The sequence below is a fragment of the Apostichopus japonicus genome, chromosome 19 (genome assembly GCF_037975245.1).
Source record: "Apostichopus japonicus isolate 1M-3 chromosome 19, ASM3797524v1, whole genome shotgun sequence".
Lineage (NCBI taxonomy): Eukaryota > Metazoa > Echinodermata > Holothuroidea > Aspidochirotida > Stichopodidae > Apostichopus > Apostichopus japonicus.
In genome coordinates, this window is record NC_092579.1 from 24,321,393 (window position 1) to 24,343,231 (window position 21,839).

The 21,839-nt window shown below is 37.4% G+C and overlaps 1 protein-coding gene across 3 annotated transcripts in view; it reads left to right on the forward strand.

Annotated features, from left to right (window-relative positions):
* Positions 1-8,110: 8,110 nt before the first annotated feature.
* The window catches only part of LOC139960269 (uncharacterized), a 41,891-nt gene continuing 28,162 nt past the window's right edge, over positions 8,111-21,839 (forward strand). Inside the window, exons 1-2 of one of the 3 annotated variants that reach the window (XM_071958508.1) lie at positions 8,111-8,302; positions 20,298-20,389. In XM_071958508.1, the coding sequence (XP_071814609.1) occupies positions 8,230-8,302; positions 20,298-20,389 (165 nt within the window). In that variant the 5' untranslated portion in view covers positions 8,111-8,229. Of the gene's footprint in view, positions 8,303-16,492; positions 16,641-20,297; positions 20,390-21,839 lie in introns of those variants that run through there. The other 2 variants (XM_071958506.1, XM_071958509.1) reach the window with 2 other exon arrangements.

Consider the following 21,839-nt stretch of genomic DNA (forward strand, 5'->3'; position numbering starts at 1 on the left):
TGCCTGTTGCTCTGTCAGAGTGCATCAGAGAAGAAGAAGAAATCAGAGAGTAGCCAATATGTGTGAAGTTGCGCGTGTGTGTTTGATATAAGGCTGTAGTGATAGGGAGGAGTGGGGGGACTTAATTTGTCTATACAGAAAATCTTACTGTTTGTTGTTTGAAGGGATAATATGATAGCTCAAAACTTGCTAAATATATTACAATTGCTAATATTCGGTAACACGTAACACACAAATAGGGCACTCCTCTGGTTTTAGAGTAACTATCTCCATGATGTTTGAAGCCTTGGGAGCAGTGGCGTAGCCAGGATTTTTTCAGTTGGGGGGAGAGCATTGGGGGGCTTGAACATTTCCTGGGGGGGCTTGACCATTTTCTTGTTACTATCTAAGCGGAGCGCCACCATGGGTTGGCGCGCAGCGTAGCAAAATTTTTTAGCTAAAAGGCCTCCTAGATCGTTGGAAATGACACTTCCCAGGCCTTCTAAGCTGCTCTAAAGTTTTCTCAACATCCTTTATTTTGAGATCCCATGTTTTGATATGGTCATCAAGTAGTTTAGTGAAATAAAAAAAGATAAAAACAATCTGGTAAGTTACTTTGATATATCATGACATATCTTTTGTGAGTTTCACACCGGCATTGACATTTTTCGACAAATCTGCAAATTGTGCGTGAAAAATAACACTGGCGGATCCAGGGCTATTGTTTGGGAGGGGCCAAAGTGGCATTAGAGTGATATGGGGGAGGGGTCTAAGGGGAGGGGGTGACCCCCTCCCCTTTGGAAAATTTTCTATTTCTGAATGCCCTCAGATGCAATTTGGTGCGACAAAAGTGTACAATGGTGATGTTAATTTACTTGTAAAAAAAATGTTTCCCAGGTGTAATTTTCTAAAATATTTATAAAACAAAGTTGAGATCATCTTTCTCAAGAAATTTGATTTCTCATAGGTTATAAATTTCTTACAACCAGCCTGTAACTGCAAAATGGTGTTAAACTGTAAATCCTCATGCTCATACATTTACATAGCTTCCAACTCTTGAGAAGGCAAATGCTGGTCCATGCCACGAATCGCCGTCCTGGGGGTGTCCCCCTCCCCTTTTGAATTTTTTTTGGAATCCTGGTGATGCCTACATGTAAAATGGTGGCACTTAGAAAGGCTTTTGTCACCCAAAATTTTCTGAGAAATATGCATTTTTTTGTGTGTAACATCAATAAATTGAATAGTATACAAATAATGAATGGTTATGAGTGCAATAGTGCAAATATTTCATGAGTTGAAAGATGGAATGTTCCATTCAACGAGGCGCAGCCGAGTTGAATGGAACAAATTACCATTCATTATTTGTTTTATACAACACCTTCAAATTTGGATATAATTGGATGTAAAATGCACTCATGCAACAGATTGTTTTGAACAGACAGGTTTCTCTGCTCTCTTACCATTGAAAAAAGTGCTACCAAAAAAGTATAACGCATGGTTCTATCATCATAGCGTGCAATAGAGCGGATTTTGCATGCAATCGACGAGCAATTGACCAATCAAATCGTCCCCGTTCTGGCGTAGTGACGAATGTTCAAAATGTGAGTTTTGAGAAAACGCGCTCTAAAGATTTTCATATTTTGACTTTAGTATAGCGTAACTAAAAGAGGATCTTTTTTTTACCGAAAGTTGTCAATATTTTAAATATAACAAAAAGAACTTTGAGTTCTCATGTTTGTTGCTGAAATTTCTTACATAGTAGTAATTTTAGTGTAAACATTTTCGTCGTTATGTCATGTCATTTTCAGTTAATTTTAGACATTCGCCACACATTGATCTGTGCTAGAACTAAATTTTGAGGTTTCGTCCTGTCACAGACTTGTATTCGTCACTTTTGTGTGTAGTAGCCATAGGGTACACCGTGAATGTTCACTGTCACATGGGGAGAGGAAGGGGGGTTAGGTGGAATAACCTTACGATAGAAGAAAATAATCGAAGGGGTGGTACATTGGTCTTATTAATTTTAAAAAGAATGTCCACGGTTTACTTTAATGTATAAAATAGACAAGGAATGGGTTATACGCAGGTATCAACATACGTGTTTTAGTATGTTTTTCTTGAGTGACATGGATGGAGTCGGATATGACGAAGGGAGGTGGTATATAGGGCAAGGCGAACCGGCTGTTGAAATGGTGGTATATTGGTCTTATTAATTTAAAAAGAACGCCCACGTTTTGTTGCAATGTATAAAATAGACAAGGAATTTGTATGGGTTATAGGCGGATGTAAGTGTTTTAGTATGTGTTTCTTGGGTGAAATGTAGGGTGTCGGATAGAGAGATGTTGAGGTAGGGAGGGCAAGGAGAGCCGGCTGCTGAAAGGGTTATATATTGGTCCTATTTATTTTAAAGAACCCCCACCATTTTCTATAATGTATAAAATAGACAAGGTATATGATGAAATGTGAACACATGCAGTTGCAAAAATAATAGTTCCAGTGGCGTAATCTGTTAAGTCGGAACTCTTATAAAGCACACAGACTACGGAAAATTGTGTGCAATTCTTCATTTTCAAGTTAGTGTATTACGTGAAATGTCTCTGACGATAGTTTCTAAGTATCCTTCAAACGCTTTGGGAAGCTATTCCACTATACTATCCCCTTAAACGGAATGTGAAATTTTATTACGCTCACAGGCACATTCATAATAACCAACCCAACAACTGTGCAATTGTTCAAGTGTTTCCAAGTTGTACTATAGTATGTTGTTCCTTCTTTTTATTTCCTTCCAGTATACATATAAACAAATTCTTACGCTCACAGGCACATTCATAATATCCAACCCAACCTCGTGTGAATCCTCAGATTTAAAGAAGGAAATAACTGTGCCATTGTTCAAGTGTTTCCAAGATGTACTGTGGTATGTTGTTCCTTCTTTATATTTCCTTCCAGTATACATATAAAAACTATAGAGAGGAGTCATATAACACCTCAACAAGAAGAATAACTCATATATAAGTTTTTTTTTTTTAAGATGATAGGATACCAAACAGTCCAAGAAGAACTAATATAAAAAGGGAGAAAATGTCAAGATGATAGGATATCATATAAAATACATCTACTAATACAAAAGTTATTACATAAAACGATATAACAAACAAACTATAACAAACATTCTAAGTGCTCGAATGGAATGTATAAAGCAGCACGGTAAATAAATGAGTTGCTGTAAACTTGCGTTCGGTATTTTGTGTGGATTTCTTAGATTTCTGCTGGATTTGTGCAGGAGAGTTTTCAGTACAGTATACAAAGGGTTATTCTGATCACTGTAAATCTTATTAGCCATTCTTGTAAACTCAGGTCTTGCAGCAGCATTTACTTTTTCTAAAAGTATATTGTATTCTAAATTAATATAGATGATGTGTATTTAAGAAACTTCATTCTTCTTTTCTTTGCTTTTTTTTTGCAATATAAAATGGTACCAGGCAGGCACTGTATAGATCACATGTGCCAGGGTAGAATAATAGTATTGAAAACATTTTCCTTAGCATTTTGGTTAAAGAAAGACACAACGTAAGCCACACTAGATACTATATAATATACTTTTTTAATACCTTAATGCTTTGCAAGAAAAGGTCAAACTGTCGTCACTGTATACTCCCAGTACTCAGTTTTGGAGGTTCTAGCCACATCAGATCCCTCAATAATAATAATAATACGTTGCGACCTTGATAGAATGAGACCTTCATGTTTTATGGTTTATTTTCAAAAACAAATTTCCCTTATTTTTTTTGGGGGGGGGGGGGGGTGGGAGTTACGCAATAAAGTCTTGCGGTCACATGTTGGAACTATGTCATTTACAGAACACTGAAAATTTCATTGGTCAGTTTCAACAGAGCTCTTATGAATTGTACATGATACAGCAGTATCATCGGCATATTTTGTTATAGAAATGTGTGAGTTTGACCTAATTTCATCAGTATATATAGTAAATAATATAGCATATAATGGACCCCCCCCCCTCCCACCCCAAGGCACACCAACCTTTATTTCCAATATTTCCGATAACCCTTTATCCAACCTTACTTGTCTGGGCCATCCTTGAAGAAATTGTGTCAGCCAATGAATAAGCCATGTTTCTTTGATAAATCGTAAAAGATCCTTCATTAATTGAAGCATTTGGCAAGACAGTATTAAAGGTTGCTATACAGATTTTCTAGTAATTCGGTCTAAACGTCCCCCCCCCTTCCTCGTCCTTTGTAGCAAAGTAACTACTTAAGTATAAACTATGCTAGTACCTTCCAAAGTTTCATGTAAAAGTATGTGACCTTCAATTATGTAACTAGGTATTACTTAGCTAGAAAAGGGTAGTTTTAAGTTAGGCTAGAGTAATGCTCGTGATGAGCAAAGCCGCCAACAGCTAAGAGAAACCGAACTTCTTTAGGGAGATGTTACATTTGTAACGATTTGACGATTTGTATCTCGGCAAAACGTCAATTTTCAGATTGTTCTCATTTTGACGAGTTGTCGTATCTCAACAAAACGTCAATTTTCAGATTTTTTTCATTTTGGCGACTCAGCTAAACGTTAACATTCAGATTTTATTCATTTTGACGACTTGCTGTATCTCAGCAAAACGTCAATTTTCAATATTTTGTCATTTTGACGACATGCTGTATCTCGGCAAAACGTCAATTTTCAGATTTTTGTCAGTTTGACGACTTGTTGTATCTCGGCAAAACGTTGAGATTCAAAATTTTGTCATTTTGACGACTTGTTGCATCTCGGCAAATTTAATAATTTTGTCGTTTTGACGAGTTGTTAAACTCGGCAAAACGTCTTTTTCCGAATTTTGTCATTTTGACGAGTTTGTTTCTCTTTCATCACCATGTCCCTTCTACGCTTCCGTAGTATATGAATACTGTATTAATCAATTAAATGACGAGGTGAACTAATAAAGATATTACCTTCCCATAATCCTGGGTGTTTTCAAATGGCAGTTAGTTGGTTCTCAAGTCAGTATGGCATGGTTGTTATCAGGCGCGGCGGAACGGGAAAATTATTGGGGGGGCTAATGTGTAGAGACTATCAAAGCCTCTGTATATAAGGCTCTGGAGACTATCTAAGCGGAGCGCCACCATCGGTTGGCGCGGAGCGTACAAGAAAATTTTGGGTTTTTAAAACCTCCAGATGGCCGGAAACGGCACTTCCCGAGTGTTTTATGCTGCGAATACCTAGCCCTAAAATATGGGTCTCAAGCCTGCAATTTTTTTCAGATTGCACGTAAAAATCTGTAAAAACATTGTAATTTGTATATTCGATGGTGTTTCAAGAGGGTGGCTATTACTCGTAGTGTACTCGCAAAGACGTTTTTGAGTGTAGTAAATTACTACCAATTAAATGCAATAATTAAATAAATGTCTTAAGAAATAACAGAAAGCATTTCTTAATGTCAACAAATGGGGTAATTCCAAAACCATGTGCAGTTGCCAACAAATTTCTATGAACCAAGCACTGTGACGAATGCATGTACCCCCAGCATTTACTAAAATTATTACACCTATATAGTATACGTGTGCATCGGACAGATCAACAAGTATGCATTGAAAAATGAGCAGATGCACGTTTCGGAGCCTTGGTAAATATTGGGGGGGCTTATCATGCATTTGCCCCCTCAACTTTTTCATTGGGGGGGGCTGAGCCCCCCCAAGCCCCCCCGGTTCCGCCGCCACTGGTTGTTATGTTCGGCTTGTTCCAAAGGGTAATATTCGTCGATATGCAAAAATGCATGGACCTTAGACAAATAGTGTTACTGAGTGGTTGTAATGATGACTAAAGTATTCGTCAGTATGTAAAAACGAGAGTGGGTCTTAGGTGGACATTCGTCAAAAATGAGTCAGAAAAAACGAAAAAATAGACAGTTTTAAAACTTCTAACCCGGCTCAACCGATTCTTCACCCTCGAAGTAGGTAAGAACAATATTTAACTCAATTTCGCCAAAAGTGCACGTTCGCCACTACGCGAAAACGGGGACGAAATGGCCGGAATATAATTAGGTGTTGTATAATAGGTGATAATTCATTCTTTCCCGTGGCATGAAAATGTTCGCTGCTCGCCCCAATGAAAAGAAATATAGGCTAATTTGAGGTTCAAATGATGCTGTAAAGGAGGTTTTATACTCTATTATGCTAAATGCTAAAGAAATGATGGTTGCTAAGTCAAGATTTGATGCAAATTTTTTTATGTATACTTGACAATTACAATGCGGTTTTTTCGGACGCTTGTGAGGGTCAGCGGGTTTGGGTGTTAGAATGCGGGTCTAATTCCCGCGAATTGCGGGTCAGTTGGGAGCTCTGCATTTAATTTTAAACCAGAAAACGAAAAGGTTTAGACTATTAGTATTAGTATTTATTTGTATGTTAGGGATTATGGATATTTTAAAAAAGAGTGACAAAGGCAAGTTTGCCTGAACAGTCGAACACACAGATTCAGTAGTAAACATTATGTGTGTTGTAGTCTTGTAGAGCAGGAATTATATTATTCGACGGTCGTTAACATGCGTTTTCAGTACAGTGCGACTACTGTAGACTTCTCGACCTATGCGCTATGTCACGTCAGGTTTTTCAGCAACTATAGCCTACTGCCGGTCAGCGGTCGAAGGGTCGTTCATGAGTGGTCATCATGGAGATTCGAGACCATTCAGACCAATGATATATTTTTCGCACATGTAATTTTTTTTCGACACCCAAAATCCCAGTGAGGGGGCGACTGGGGGCGACAAGCTTTCATGGGGGGGGGGGGGGCTGTCGCCCCCACGCCCCCCGTAGCTACACCACTGCTTGGGAGAGTCTTATGTTCCAAATGTTGTTAAAAAAGACATAAATTAATTTCGGTACCATAAAGCCAATTGATGCTTCCTCCTTTTTGCATCAGTTCGTAGTGCCCTTAAACGATAAAGTACGTAGCAAAAGCCTGTTGCGTTTTAAGAGAGTACATTATTATCCAAAATTAGTTTTGTCTTCATTGTCTGCAGGTTCATCCTTTCGTTCTTATAGTAAACCATTGGAAAGGTTTCTTAAACTTTAATATCATAAAGATCTATGTGATTTCATAAGTAGGCTATATCTTAGAAAACTGTCCTTTTCTTTTTGCGCTGGCGTGATTTCGCTTTCTCAAAAAGCAAATCGTTGTCCCTGAATGTGTGCGAGGCTACTACGAACCAACACATAAACCATTATCCATCGTAATGAGACATCTGTATATGAAACAGTAGAGTCGCATATGACAGTTCCTTATAGTACTAGTAGAAAGCAGTATACAGAGATTCCCCTCCTTGTGCGACAGCGAAGTACATGACTGGTACTGAAGTCGGCGCTCTAAAACAATATAAACATATTCCAATACCCAGCAAAATGGGATTTAAAAGAAATCATGTCTTCAATAGAGGAGGCCCGAGAGCTGAGTGTCACATCCGGCGGGCGTCTAGATGTGTCAAATACAAAATATTGCTCACCCAAGCCCAAACCATGATTGGGCTTAGGATAATTGGTGTATAGTATTTAAATGGTCTGGCTCCACAGTACCTTGTGGACATGTTCCGTCACACGAATAATATACACAACCACTCCCTAAGGTCTACCACACAAAATAATTTATTCATACAGTGTTGAAATAGCCAGAATCATCAGAAAACATTTTCATATGTTGCTGCTAAGGAGTGGAACGAGTTCAAGTATCAAAGGAGTGTAAGAATACCGACTCCCGACTTTTTTAAACAAACAGTTTATCAAGGACTTTAACTATACTTTCTTCTGCCCTTAATTTCTTTCATTGATTGTTCCATGTTGTATTTTATGCTGTTGTCAATTGTTCATGTATTTTTTCTTTTTCCATTGAAATCTTGTTATTCACGTTTGTATTCTTATTGTTGTTATTATGATCATTTTAATTGTATTCTACTTATTCGCCCTAGAAAGAAAGAAAGAACTTATCATTAGGGCATATACGCCTCTATCGCCTATATCTATATCTATTACATGACAAAATTTGCGTGAATGGCCACCCATAAAGCACGAAGAAACCCCCGCAATGGGGAAATTCCGGTGTGTGACGCAAGGCTAGCTAGGGTTGGAATTCCCAGAGTTATCTTTGAACCAAACAGTATATTTACAAATCGCAGACTTTGTACTAAATGAGTAATTCCTAAGAATACTACTTCTAACTTTAGTCCTACTGAGATTGAAACTGATAACAATGTCTTATAAAATGATGCACGAACGTACTCGAGAGTACCAGGAAAACAACGTTTCTTCGTTCAATAGGACGGGTAATTTTGCATTTTCTATTCAACTTTCAATCTAAATGAATATGTCGTTAGGCACCGTATAGGCTAGGCCTTATGTTCATTAATCATTTAGCCTATTCTCGTTACCGTAGCCTTGTATTTTATGAAGTGTTTGGTATGTACAATATATTGCAACTTAAGCATTAGCAACATTCAACTTCTAGGTTTCGGTCTAAAGGAGGGGCGCATGGGTCCACTTCCGGTGCCAAACAAGGATGTAGAATTGTATGTATGTATGTATGTATATGTGATCTTCCCGCAAGCAGGAACTCGCGAAAGAAGCCATGAAGGCTTATAGACTCGCAAGCTGACGGAAGCCAATCTCTCGGCACACATCCATTTAACGTCCATGTCGGGAAGTTGTTATTGAACAACACCCTTGCCAGACGACACACCTTGCTGTCGGCGGGGAATCGAACCAGGGATCTCATGACTGGGAGACGCCGGCGTTAACCACTAGGCTATACACTCCGAATTAAAATGGGGATTTATAGTTCCATCAGAACAGAAAACTAGCTCAACAAATAATAGGGTTGCCAGATATTAGCACAGGCGCGTAGCCAGGAATTTGCCAAGGGAGAGGCGAAACTGTAGATTCGGCATTGCAAACTATCTTAGCGTAGCGCCACCATGGTTGGCGCGAAAATTGACTGAAAATGCCTCCCAGATTGCTGGAAATGGCACTTCCCAGGCCTTGTAAGTTGCATCTAAGCATTTTCTCTTTTGAAAATACTAGCGTTATCATAAAAACGTTTAAATTTTTTTTTTAAATATGCTCAAGGGGGGGGTGGCTGCCCCCTTCGCCCCTCCCCTTGGCTACGCGCCTGTTTTAGCACAGGATGAAATATTGGTCTGCCTCCATGGGTACAGCTTCGGATGATGAACTTTAATTAAATATGAAATTATCAATGGAAAACAGTTCCAGGTGTTTACGTAAAATAAAATATCTATTTGTAAACCAAGCGCCAGGTATAAATAACTTCTCTGAAAACTCCACAGGTAAATAGCTTCAAGTGTCCACTTAACTTTTCATTAATTTAATACTGGTCCTCTACTCTATTACTGGTGAAGTTAGTCTAAGAAAATAATTATGATCTTGTGCCCAACCATCTCAAACCTTATCCTTCCTCTTCTCTTCTCTCACTATTCCAAGCTCGGCTTCAGTATCTTTTCTTGACTTTTTTCCCCGTACCATCATACCTTAGATACATTCCATCCCATAATTCCTAAAATACATCCCATAATCATAAGAATACAGACCACCTTAAACCAATCAAACACAAAGGTTGGTTCATTGAATATTCATAATTTAGCCTTGTCTCAACTTTCCCGCTCCAATTCTAGTCCAGCTTGCCCTCCACTTCCAAAATGTTCTCCTGTTGCTTTTCGGCACATTTCCTGAAGGAGAAAACTTGGGCCGATTGATACAGACTCTATATGGAGTATTTGACTTATAGTATAGCCTAACATTGAAACAGCACAATACGAAGTATAGCGGATCAAATTTACTGTGACTCAAGATGAACAAAAAACAACTTCACCACAATAATCATGTTCGTTTTGTTACTTTCTTGTATCCACCTGTTACTCTTTCCCCACCACTGCCTTGTTAGACCTGAGTCTGGACAAAAGATTGGACACTAGATTTAGCATAGTCCTTATGTTTTGGAAGGTATCTAAGGTTAGAAAACCCAAGAAGACCATCACTGAAGTAATAACTGTGACTCAATAGGTCCATTACAAAAAGAATTCCTTAGACCAAACATATGACAGTTGGTAGCACAGTGGTTCCGAGTAATGATGCACTTAAATCTTAAACCAAAAAGTAGGACATGTTTGTCTGAGGGACAACCAGAATAGTTCCTTCAAAATTTGGCATAGGTATGGTTTCCTACCTTCCATATAATATGCCTATGAGATATATGTGGATAGAACTATTTGACTGACTCTAATGAGTAAGTACATACCAGTGGTGTAGATCAGAATTAACCTGGGAAGCCCTCTATTGTTAGTAGCCAAAATAGGCTACTTATAGTACACCCCAGCATATATACATTTTTACTGGAATTGACCAATTTGGAATGGAATGGTGCTGCCGCTTTGTGTGGCCACTCTCTGGCTAAGTTCACTCTCTAATTTCTGTCATTTTTCTCAGCCACCATTTTGTTATTTGCTAGTTAGTAAATCTTTTGCTATAGTGGTTACTGTATGCAGTGTCTTTCTTCTATGGACAATCCTGACTATTTTATTTGCACCAAAGAGGGAGTGCGCCAAAATATCTGTAAGCTTGTGCCATGTAAGTCTCCTTGGCCAGACAATATCTCACCATGATCAGCTATGCAGTAATTTTAGTATTATTTTTAACTACTCATTCACCAATCAGACTGTCTCCAGTATTTAGAAAACATTATGTATCGTCCCAGTCCCCATGAAACCCAAAACATCATACATGAATGACCACCGGCCTGTGGCTTTGACCTCGGTAGTTTTCAAATCATGTGATTGTCTAGTATTATCACAAGAGTGAAGGACTTTATGGATCCTTGTCAGCTTCCTCACAGGAGTGACAGAAGTTGTGAAGAAATGGTTATTGACAATGTAACTTCCCACCTAGACCCTAAAGCAGTTGCTGTGAAACACAAGGTGGAAGACCTGTGTGAACGGAAAGAGTAGTAACTCAACAAGATATAATGCTCTTTGACTTTTTGTCAGCCTTCCACACAATCCAACCTTCTATGTTGGTGAATAGGCTATATGGCCATGGGTGTCTCCAATCCTGTGACCTCCTGTATCCTGAATAACCGAACCTCTCTTTCGACTGCAATCAATGTTCTCGAACATTGTGAGTTTCTGCACAGTAGCACCCCAAGGTACAGTTTTAGTGCCTTACCTGTTCATCCTATACACATCAGACTGTAGGTCTGGGACGGATTCATGCCTGATTGTGAAGGTTTTGGATGACACTGCAATGATTGGACTGATCACTAATGATGATTCTACTCAGTATGTAAATGAGATATATAAATTTATTGACTACTGCAAGCCTGCAAGGGTTATTTTCTCCAACCAGCCGTTCGCCAGTTAAACTAAGGAAATGTTTTTTTATTTCAGAACCAACAGTTGCCGTCTTGACTCTATTGTAAATTCTGATTCTCCAGTTGAATGGGTTCATTCTTATTAGTACTTGGTGGGGGAGGGGAGGGGGTCATTATAAACAACAAACTTAGTAGGTCAGATAACGTTGATCTAATCATGTCAAAGGAGGAAATTAATGTCATTTCATGTCAATCATACTCTTTGATCACTATTTTATTGTTCGGTTATTACTAGTTTCACAAACTGTATTGTGTGTTGGTGTGGCAGCGTTGCTTTGGAACAGGATTAAAAGAAGTCTGAGTATCTGATCGGGAATCACCAACTGCCCAGGCTGGACTAATTCTATCACTCATGCCTCAAACATAAACATAGCTAAGGCCTGATGATTGGGGGGGGGGGGGGGTGAAGTGGCTGAAATTCCAACTGGATGGGTTTTGAAGCCAGAAAATTCCGACTGCTGCCTTGTACCCCCCCCCTGCTACTCGTCAACGATAGAGTCAGTGTCAGTCACACACACCATATTTCGCGACTGCACTTTTATTCCGAACTTTTTTGATACATTTGTACCCACTGGCCCTCACTTCACAAACTTATTAATCACTCTGGTTAAGCAAGTAAGCAACTGAGTATAAGTTATCTGCTTGATGGCTACATAGACTACTAACTACAAAAGCTATGTTAATGTAACAAAGGGGAAAAAACTGTTTTTTTACTTCAACAAATTATATTCGACGCCATTGTGAATTACCAAATAATACAGTGCAAATTTTTGCAACATTCTTTAATATGTAGCCGGCTTTATAAAGCAATTGTTTGCAAAGAGATATGTAATTCTATAGGCTGCCCTCATATTTTAAGTTTTGTAAAACTAACCCTGTTTGTGAGTGTTTTGTCACTGTAATATTCTTGATGATAAAGGTACACTACATTATTCAAAGAGGAGTTGTTTTTGCTTTGACTTCTGTATTCAGAGCGTCTCATTTTAACACACTCATTGTTCTTAACTACATCTACTAACAGATGACATATAAAAACATACCTAAGAGTGACCACGGCCCCAGGCTTATAATAGGGTAGGTTGGTGGTTACAATAACAGCACATATTGGGAATGAGTACAATATACATCTCCCTTTTTTCAGTTAAAATAAATTTAAGGACTTGGATGAGAAACAATTAACTTATTCAGAAATATGCTTAGATGATAATGACCTAAACACTGCATAACTATAAAATCAAAGATTTGACTACTGGTTCTAGGTTTACTACCTCTTCACTACAAACAATAAATAACTTCCTTTGGTCACATTTCAAAATCACTGTGCCAACGTATTTTGTATTTGCTCGAATACTTCTTTGAATTTCAGTGTTGGTGGTTTGTTCCTCTGGAGAGGTTTGTTAGAATTGTCAGAATTAACTATGTCATTGTCGTCATGTCTGTCATAACTAAACATTTCTCCAGTTTTACGTAAATGTCTATACTGTACACCTTCAGCTGTCTCTACATAGTATGATCTGGGCTGGTCAGCTTTAGATGCAATAGTGGCTGGTTTCCAACCTTTGTCAGTCTGTAGGCGAACATTATATCCTGGTTGCAGTTCTGGTAATTTCTTTGTCTGTCGGTCATAATATGTTTTTTTTGTTTGTCTCTTTACAAGTCTTTTGTGTACTGTCTCTGGCATCAGTATTTTTGGCTTGAGTAATGTTCAGTTGTTGGAAGTAGGGTCTTTGTCCTTCGTCCAAACAGTCGTTGATCAGGTGATCCGAGAATATTATCTCTTGGTGTATTCCTGTAGTCCAATAAAGCTAGATATATGGATCTTGTTCACTCTCCATTGCCTTCATTAGCAAAGCCTTTGCAATCTGCACCCCTTTCACTGCCATGCCATTAGACTGAGGATAGTATGGATTAGACGTATTGTGATGAAATTTATAAAGTTTCGAAAAACTGTCAAATTGCCAACTTTTGGATTGGTGTCCATTATCTGTGACATCTGGATACCATGGTATGTAATTGTGATTTACAATATACTATAACAGTTTCACTCTTAGCATTAGATAAATGTGAAATTTCAAAGTCTAACTCAAGTTTAACTCAAAACGACTGCAACATGATTAATTTTTCCACAGTTTCTACATGATAGTCCTTTAGCTGGACAATCATGCTTCTGAGCCCACGCCCTGCCACATTTAAAACATGACTGTGTCTGCTTCTGAGACTATTTGTTTCTTAGCTGATTAGAATTCGCAAAAGTTCTTCCTGTTTGTAAGTTCTTTTCTGTGTCCACTGTGAACGACTTCATTTGGTGCGTTGTAGCTTCACTTGCACGGCAAATGTCAACAGCTTTCTTTAACTTCGAGTCCTCTTCTCGGGAAGATGTCGACGGATCTGGTCATCACTGACCCCGAACACGATCCTGTCACGAATTAGTCCTTCAGTTAGGTTTCCAAATTCGCAACATTTTGCTTTATTGCATAATTCCGTCACATAATGGTCAATGGTCTCAATGTGGCTTTTGGTTTCTTGTATTCAATGTGGCGTTTAATTTTCTCCATTACTTTATTAAGTTTATTTTCATCTCCTGCTTCCTGCCATTGGGATAATGGTAGATCTCAACTGCATCCTCCCCGGCAATACGAAGTAGCGCTCATTTTTTTGACAGTCTTTTGCTATATAGTAACACTAGTTGTAGCTTCACTTGCACGGCAAATGTCAACAGCTTTCTTTAACTTCGAGTCCTCTTCTCGGGAAGATGTCGACGGATCTGGTCATCACTGACCCCGAACACGATCCTGTCACGAATTAGTCCTTCAGTTAGGTTTCCAAATTCGCAACATTTTGCTTTATTGCATAATTCCGTCACATAATGGTCAATGGTCTCAATGTGGCTTTTGGTTTCTTGTATTCAATGTGGCGTTTAATTTTCTCCATTACTTTATTAAGTTTATTTTCATCTCCTGCTTCCTGCCATTGGGATAATGGTAGATCTCAACTGCATCCTCCCCGGCAATACGAAGTAGCGCTCATTTTTTTGACAGTCTTTTGCTATATAGTAACACTAGTCAGTATGGTGTTAAGTATCATAAATGGCATTGGCAGTCAGGGATGTAGCTAAGGCCTGATGATTGGGGGGGGGGGGTAGTGGCTGAAATTCCAACTGGATGGGTTTTGGAGCCAGAAAATTCCGACTGCTACCTTGTACCCCCCCCACCCCCGCACTACTCGTCAACGATACGGTCAATGTTAGTCAGACACCCAATATTTGGCGACTGCACTTTTGTTCTGAACTTGTTTTGGTACATTTGTACCACTGGCCCTCACTTCACAAACTTATTAATCACTCTGGTTAAGAAGCAACTGAGTATAAGTTATCTGCTTGATAGGTTACATAGACTACTAACTACAAAAGCTACAGTATGTTAATGTAACAAAGGGGAAAACTTTTTTTTTTTCAACAAATTATATTCGACGACATAGTGAATTACCAAAATTATAGTGCTTTTCCCTAGCGCGCTTAATATTATTTTCTTGGGGTAGGGGGGGGTGGGGCTATTTATCACTCACATGCAAAAAATTTCAATTGTTCACTTCATTCCAACTGAGCATTTGGAATGAAGTGAACAATTAAACATTTTGCAGAAAAATGTTGAGTTGACGATCGAGATACGATAAGTTGTCAATTAAACATTTTGCAGAAAATTTTTCAATTGCTCAGTTGGAATGAAGTGAACAATTGAAAATTTTGCCCAAAAATGTCCAATTCATGATAAGTTGTCAATTAAACATTTTTCAGAAAATTGTTCAATTGCTCAGTTAAAGCATCTGAGCAATCCAACATTTTTCTGTTTTTTGATAAGATTTTATCTTGTTATCTAAACAATTTACTGAAAAATTTCACCTTATGGGGCAAAGTTTTTCTTATGTTGATGCCACTTTTAAGCTTCCGTAGATTAGAATTGAGCGTTTCTAGCGTAGTTCGAGTAGGCATTTTTTTTTTTAGAGTATTCACAATCATACAAAGTTTTGTATGGTGGAGTATAAGGATTGCAAGATACAATTTATTAATGTGACAAGGAAAACGTGGTAAATTTGACTGATTAAAGATCAAGTTTGACTGAAACTTTAGGTCACTCACAAATTACAAGAATATATGAAAATTAGAGTGCGACAGTCGGAAAAATTAGAGTGCGACAGTTGGAAATTCCGACTGTCGCACTCAAATTTTCCAACTATCGTCAGTTTTACCAAGATTTCTCACCCCCCCACAGCCCCCCTCTAGCGACGTCCCTGTTGGCAGTACGCTACTAGAGTATGAAGTCCTTACTGTAGTGTTCTGTACAAAATGATGTAAAGCATGCAACAAAACTTCATGCTCCATTTCCAAAGTGAATCTAATTTAATGCTGTGCTCTGGCCAGCCTACTGTACATTGATATTTGTTGTAAAGGGTATTACTTCACAGATGTGATTATTTCTCTCCATACACACACTCATGCTATATATAGCCTATAGTATATATATTGAAATGTAACAGACATTAAAATGTTTAAATGGCCACAGAATATCCTAAAACCAATACATTGTTTTTCAACTTACTTATAAAATGATGGCCCAGCTTTATTTTACAATTTGCTTATTTATGATTTAGTCATCCAGCAATTAAGGCCATGGACTGCTATAGGTATTCAATCATTGTATTGCATCATAAACTGAAAAGTTTGAACTTTGAAAGAAAGAAATCCTGATCAACTACTGTAATCGATGGCTGACTGACTGACTGTATCACTGTATGCTGCCATGATCCTCTTTAAAAATCCATTCAAAGAGCATTTGCCTTCCATTAGTAGTCTTATGTATGGCTTCTCAATATATATATTAAAAAAAATTAATGTTTAGAATCTACAGAATAATACTTTTGGGTACCTAAGCATACTGTATTGTCCTGTAATAAAATATTATGATTAAAACGATGACCTTTATTAAATGCATGACTTTGCTTTCAGAATGTCTCTCAGAGTGGTTGCATTCAAACCCACTCAGGAATGCCATAGTTCTGTTTACTAAACCTATTCAGTTTGTTCAGTGATAAGGTCCTGCAAATTGTTTGCTTCAGTTTTCTTACTGCGGTTTTAACATAGTCAAAATATGTACAAGTATACAGTCTATATACGTACACTGATAGTTGCGACCTGTTTAGTCTTGGTTGAGTCTGGTGGAGCATATTCTGTGAGTTTCATCTTTTACTTGGATCTTTATTTTACTTTAATTTGGATTATTTGATACAATTCATACTGTTGCACACTACAGTACTGATAACAACTACCAAAAGGAACTTATTTTTATAAATAGCTTGATTTTCTTTTGTACAGTATGAGTCATTTGGTTTCATAAGTACTTCCTTCTCCACTACAGTTTACGTTTTTGCATATGGGTGTTTATTTTTTTATGGGTACCAATGCTGTTTAAGGCACCACTTTCCTTGTGTACTAATCCTTTCTCACTACTAAGTTGCAATGAATTATTCATGTGGTAAATATTTATGTGCATTAATATGTCTTTGTTATGGTACCAACACAAAAAAATAAATGTGTTGACAACCATGTTTTTTTTGTAGATTTTTTAATGGTGTCCCATCATTTTTTGCTGTTTATCTGTGACATTTCAACAGTTGTTATTAAATATGCTGTATTTTATCATTACAGGGTAAATTCGTCGATTATTTGTTCGAAGTAAATAATAACCTAGGTCTCCTTCACGTTATTCGAAATTTCGCTTTATATTGGTTCGTGTTCGTTATGCAGTGAATTGATCACTTTGCAACTTACGACGTAAGTTTTCGTGTCCTTAACACTTACGTAGGGAACATCAGTTTTCCACCATGTATATTTGAAAATAAAAGGCATGTACTACATTGTTTTATCTGCTTAAGAGTTAATGATGACAAACAATACTATAAATGAAAACAATGTTACGGTATTGCTAAAAGTGTCTCGAAAATAAACAGGTGAAACTTTTAGTCTTTCATTTCGTGTCCTAAAAATATTTTACGTTGTTATAAACTTCAGTGATCAGTATTTACTAACACATTGCGTAAAGCTTACTATCGTCTGCTAATTCAATGTCCCGGATGTAGATGAGGGAATTCCCGCTTTTACGTAGACACAAATGGTAGCAGACGAAAACAAATGCTGAAGTTTTATTTCGTGTCCTAACTTTTACGATGTAGCTAATTTTACGTTGTGACAACTTTCTGTGGCAGAAAAACAAGTGAGAATTATTTTTTGGAGCTTAAACTATGCAAAACATTTAGATCGAGGTTAATACTGAAGTCAAAGTCCCTCACGTAATCGTTTATCTCGGAGGTATCCTAAGGTTACTTTCACAATGTAGTGTTGCTGTTAAATGTGACACTATGGTGTTCGTGTCCTGAACTTACGATGTAAACAAAACTGTTAATTACTGCAAGCGTATATTAAAATGCAACGTTCGAAGCGCGGCTGAGTTGGATAATGTGTAGGATATTTTCCGCGAAGTAGCTTCAAACACATTTTAAGCTGATTAAAACGCTTTGTCGTTCATTATAATTGAATTGATGGAATAATACTGGTAACAACGTAACGTTCGTTGCAGGACACCAAAATGTTGTGTAGGCTAGGCCTAGGTCCGAGCCTATATAACGTTGTTACGATGAGACACTCTCGTTGATTTTAGGCATCTTTTGTGAAGCGAACAGTATGGAATTCGGTCTGTTTGGTGTTATAGCTCAGTATTCTTTGCTTAAATCTTTTTAATACCTTTATTTTCACTTCATAGACGTATAAGCCTAGCCTAACGTTATTAAGCCCAGTGTTAAGATACACATAGCTATAAGTATAACATTAGGCTATGATTAGGATAGCATAGTTAAGTGCCCTGGCAGAAATGAGCAGGTTGAGAAAGGATGAGCTCAACAAACAGGCATCGAGGATCTAACCAGAGAACTGTCTATGACATGGGCTATCATAGGTTCCTCCCCACCCCCCCCCCCCCTCCTCACCTTGAAAAATAATAAAAGGCCTAATAAAAATAGTACAACTGTCAAGTGTTGATTATTTGAAGCTGATCTTTTTCAAGTCTATACAGTATTGCTCTACCCCCCCCCCCCATTTTATTTTTTTATCCCCTTGCCCAGGAAGCAATCTCAGTTTTTTGTGATCTTTTTTGATTTTTTTCATGATGTAATAAGGACTTTATTTGATCTGCTACATTTTTTTAGCATAGTTAAGTGCCCTGGCAGAAATGAGCAGGTTGAGAAAGTCTATACAGTATTGCTCTACCCCCCCCCCCCATTTTATTTTTTTTATCCCCCAGCTGCCCAGGAAGCAATCCTCTCAGTTTTTTGTGATCTTTTTTGATTTTTTTTATGATGTAATAAGGACTTTATTCTAGTAAGGAATTAATACAATATACCAAACTTACCTGACTTATGGTCAGCATGACTTCCTTTTCGGATTTCAGTGCAGTATACAGTGTGTTCCAGTTATATTAATTCTGGATATCAAGTTCAGACTTGTATCTAGTTACCATGTAGACACTGCTAATGAATTGTTTCTTGTTACTGCTAGTGATATTTAATATCGTGTTGGATGTTATGCAAATATACACTTGATCGATGGTAGTTGTTCCATATGTAAGCAGGACACCAAATATTTTGTGTCCCACTTACACGGGGAATCTTGATAGTTGGTCTTATCTGCTGAAAGATTCTTGTAGATGGTTCTATGAAATGGATATATGTAGTGAAAGAACTTCTTTGCAATGTACAAAAGTGTTTTTCATTGAACTGAAGGCTATTGTTTACTCAAAATGAAATAAATATTTATAACGTATGGGGAAAACCACATTATTGCCAATTTCAATTTCGTTATCATCACTAATTTGTTTTTCACATTCAAGCAAGAACTGTCAAGTGCTGATTTATTCAAGCGGTATTCATTACAAAGTTCAATAGTGATAAAAGTTTCAGAAGTGCAACCTGCTTGTAACTACTAACAGGAATTTCAAGTCACTTTGGTGTCCCACTTACACGTGGAACCATATCCGAAACGTCAAATTTAAAGTTGTGACTGTGCACATAAGGTTGACCTGAACTCAAAAATTGCTTGTAAATTATCAATTGCACATACTGAACTCTAGAATGAATCACTATTTTATGGAATCAACTTATTTTGAAATTTTGGTATCAATGTCACAAGTTGGTACCCATAAAAAAATAAACACCCATATATACTTGTATTGTTCCTTATATAACAAAGTTTACAGACTGTCTCCAAATGATATTTGAGCCGGTATAATCAGTAGTTATTGTTTTAAGGTTTCAGATGACAAGAAATGTTTTAAGGTAGCCAAATTAACAGAACATTCCATGGGTGTGGTTGTTCCACCATTTTCACATGCAGTACTAATAGAATTATTGCATTATAATGAATTGTTCTGTAACCGTGTCTCATTCTGAGATCAAGATGTGAGATATTCACACATAATCTCTCTTAGTCTAAGTCTTAGTCTAAGAACTCTCTCCATAGTTATTTGGCTACTTCTAGCAAGTTACTGATTATTACAATATCTCATATGTTTAGTGTAGTATGTCTCTGCTATATGTGCCAATGCCTCATAGTTTTATATGCCTAAGGCTATGGTGATATTTTCTGGTGGGATGTTGGTTTGTGCTTTCAGGTACCTTCCTTTGGTAGTGTGAATTGCAACCACAACCTGATTGCAGCTTTCAAATGATACATTGAATGGGACATTCTAACTTTAAGAAATCTTTCAATTAAGTTAGTTATAGTCAATCTCACATAGTAATCTTTTTCTTAAAAATGATTGAATTTTTATATTTTGCAGGGGAAAATGTGCAGAATTCAGGATACGTGAAGTTTGGAATGGCAATGAAGCTGCTATTTTTTTTCTGGAATATTCTATTTTTTTATCAAATAGTAAGTGTGTGTGTTTTAATATATTCAGTATTGGAAAAGAAATACTTAAGAGGAAAATCAGAGTGAAGCATTTACAGGTGGGAATGATGTCTTTAAGAGAAGGGGAGCTAGGAGAAGCAGTTTGACAAGTTGACTTTGGCATAGTCTACTTAACATATATTTAAAGTCACATTGTTATAGTCATTAACTGACCATCAGGACAACTACATAGATATATGTTAGTACCTCCTCTCTTTGATCATTTAACCCAGTAGAAATACATTGAAGCATTTGTATGGAGTATTGCAGGAGTTACTTAAGTCAATCTGATAGGAAGTACAGTATTGTTGTGTGGAGTATTGCAGGAGTTACTTTAGTCAATCTGATAGGAAGTACAGTATTGTTGTGTGGAGTATTGCAGGAGTTACTTTAGTCAATATGATAGGAATTACAGTATGGTTGTGTGGAGTATTGCAGGAGTTACTTTAGTCAATCTGATAGGAAGTACAGTATTGTTGTGTGGAGTATTGCAGGAGTTACTTTAGTCAATCTGATAGGAAGTACAGTATTGTTGTGTGGAGTATTGCAGGAGTTACTTTAGTCAATCTGATAGGAAGTACAGTATTGTTGTGTGGAGTATTGCTGGAGTTACTTTAGTCAATCTGATAGGAAGTACAGTATTTTTGTGTGGAGTATTGCAGGAGTTACTTTAGTCAATCTGATAGGAAGTACAGTATTGTTGTGTGGAGTATTGCAGGAGTTACTTTAGTCAATATGATAGGAATTACAGTATGGTTGTGTGGAGTATTGCAGGAGTTACTTTAGTCAATCTGATAGGAAGTACAGTATTGTTGTGTGGAGTATTGCAGGAGTTACTTTAGTCAATCTGATAGGAAGTACAGTATTGTTGTATGGAGTATTGCAGGAGTTACTTACGTCAATATGATAGGAAGTACATTATTGTTGTCTGGAGTATTGCTGGAGTTACTTCAGTCAATATGATAGGAAGTACAGTATGGTTGTATGGAGTATTGCTGGAGTTACTTTAGTCAATATGATAGGAAGTACAGTATTGTTGTGTGGAGTATTGCAGGAGTTACTTTAGTCAATATGATAGGAAGTACAGTATTGTTGTGTGGTGTATTGCTGGAGTTACTTACGTCAATATGATAGGAAGTACATTATTGTTGTCTGGAGTATTGCTGGAGTTACTTCAGTCAATCTGATAGGAAGTACAGTATGGTTGTGTGGAGTATTGCAGGAGTTACTTTAGTCAATATGATAGGAAGTACATTATTGTTGTCTGGAGTATTGCAGGAGTTACTTACGTCAATATGATAGGAAGTACATTATTGTTGTCTGGAGTATTGCTGGAGTTACTTCAGTCAATCTGATAGGAAGTACAGTATGGTTGTGTGGAGTATTGCAGGAGTTACTTAAGTCAATATGATAGGAAGTACAGTATTGTTGT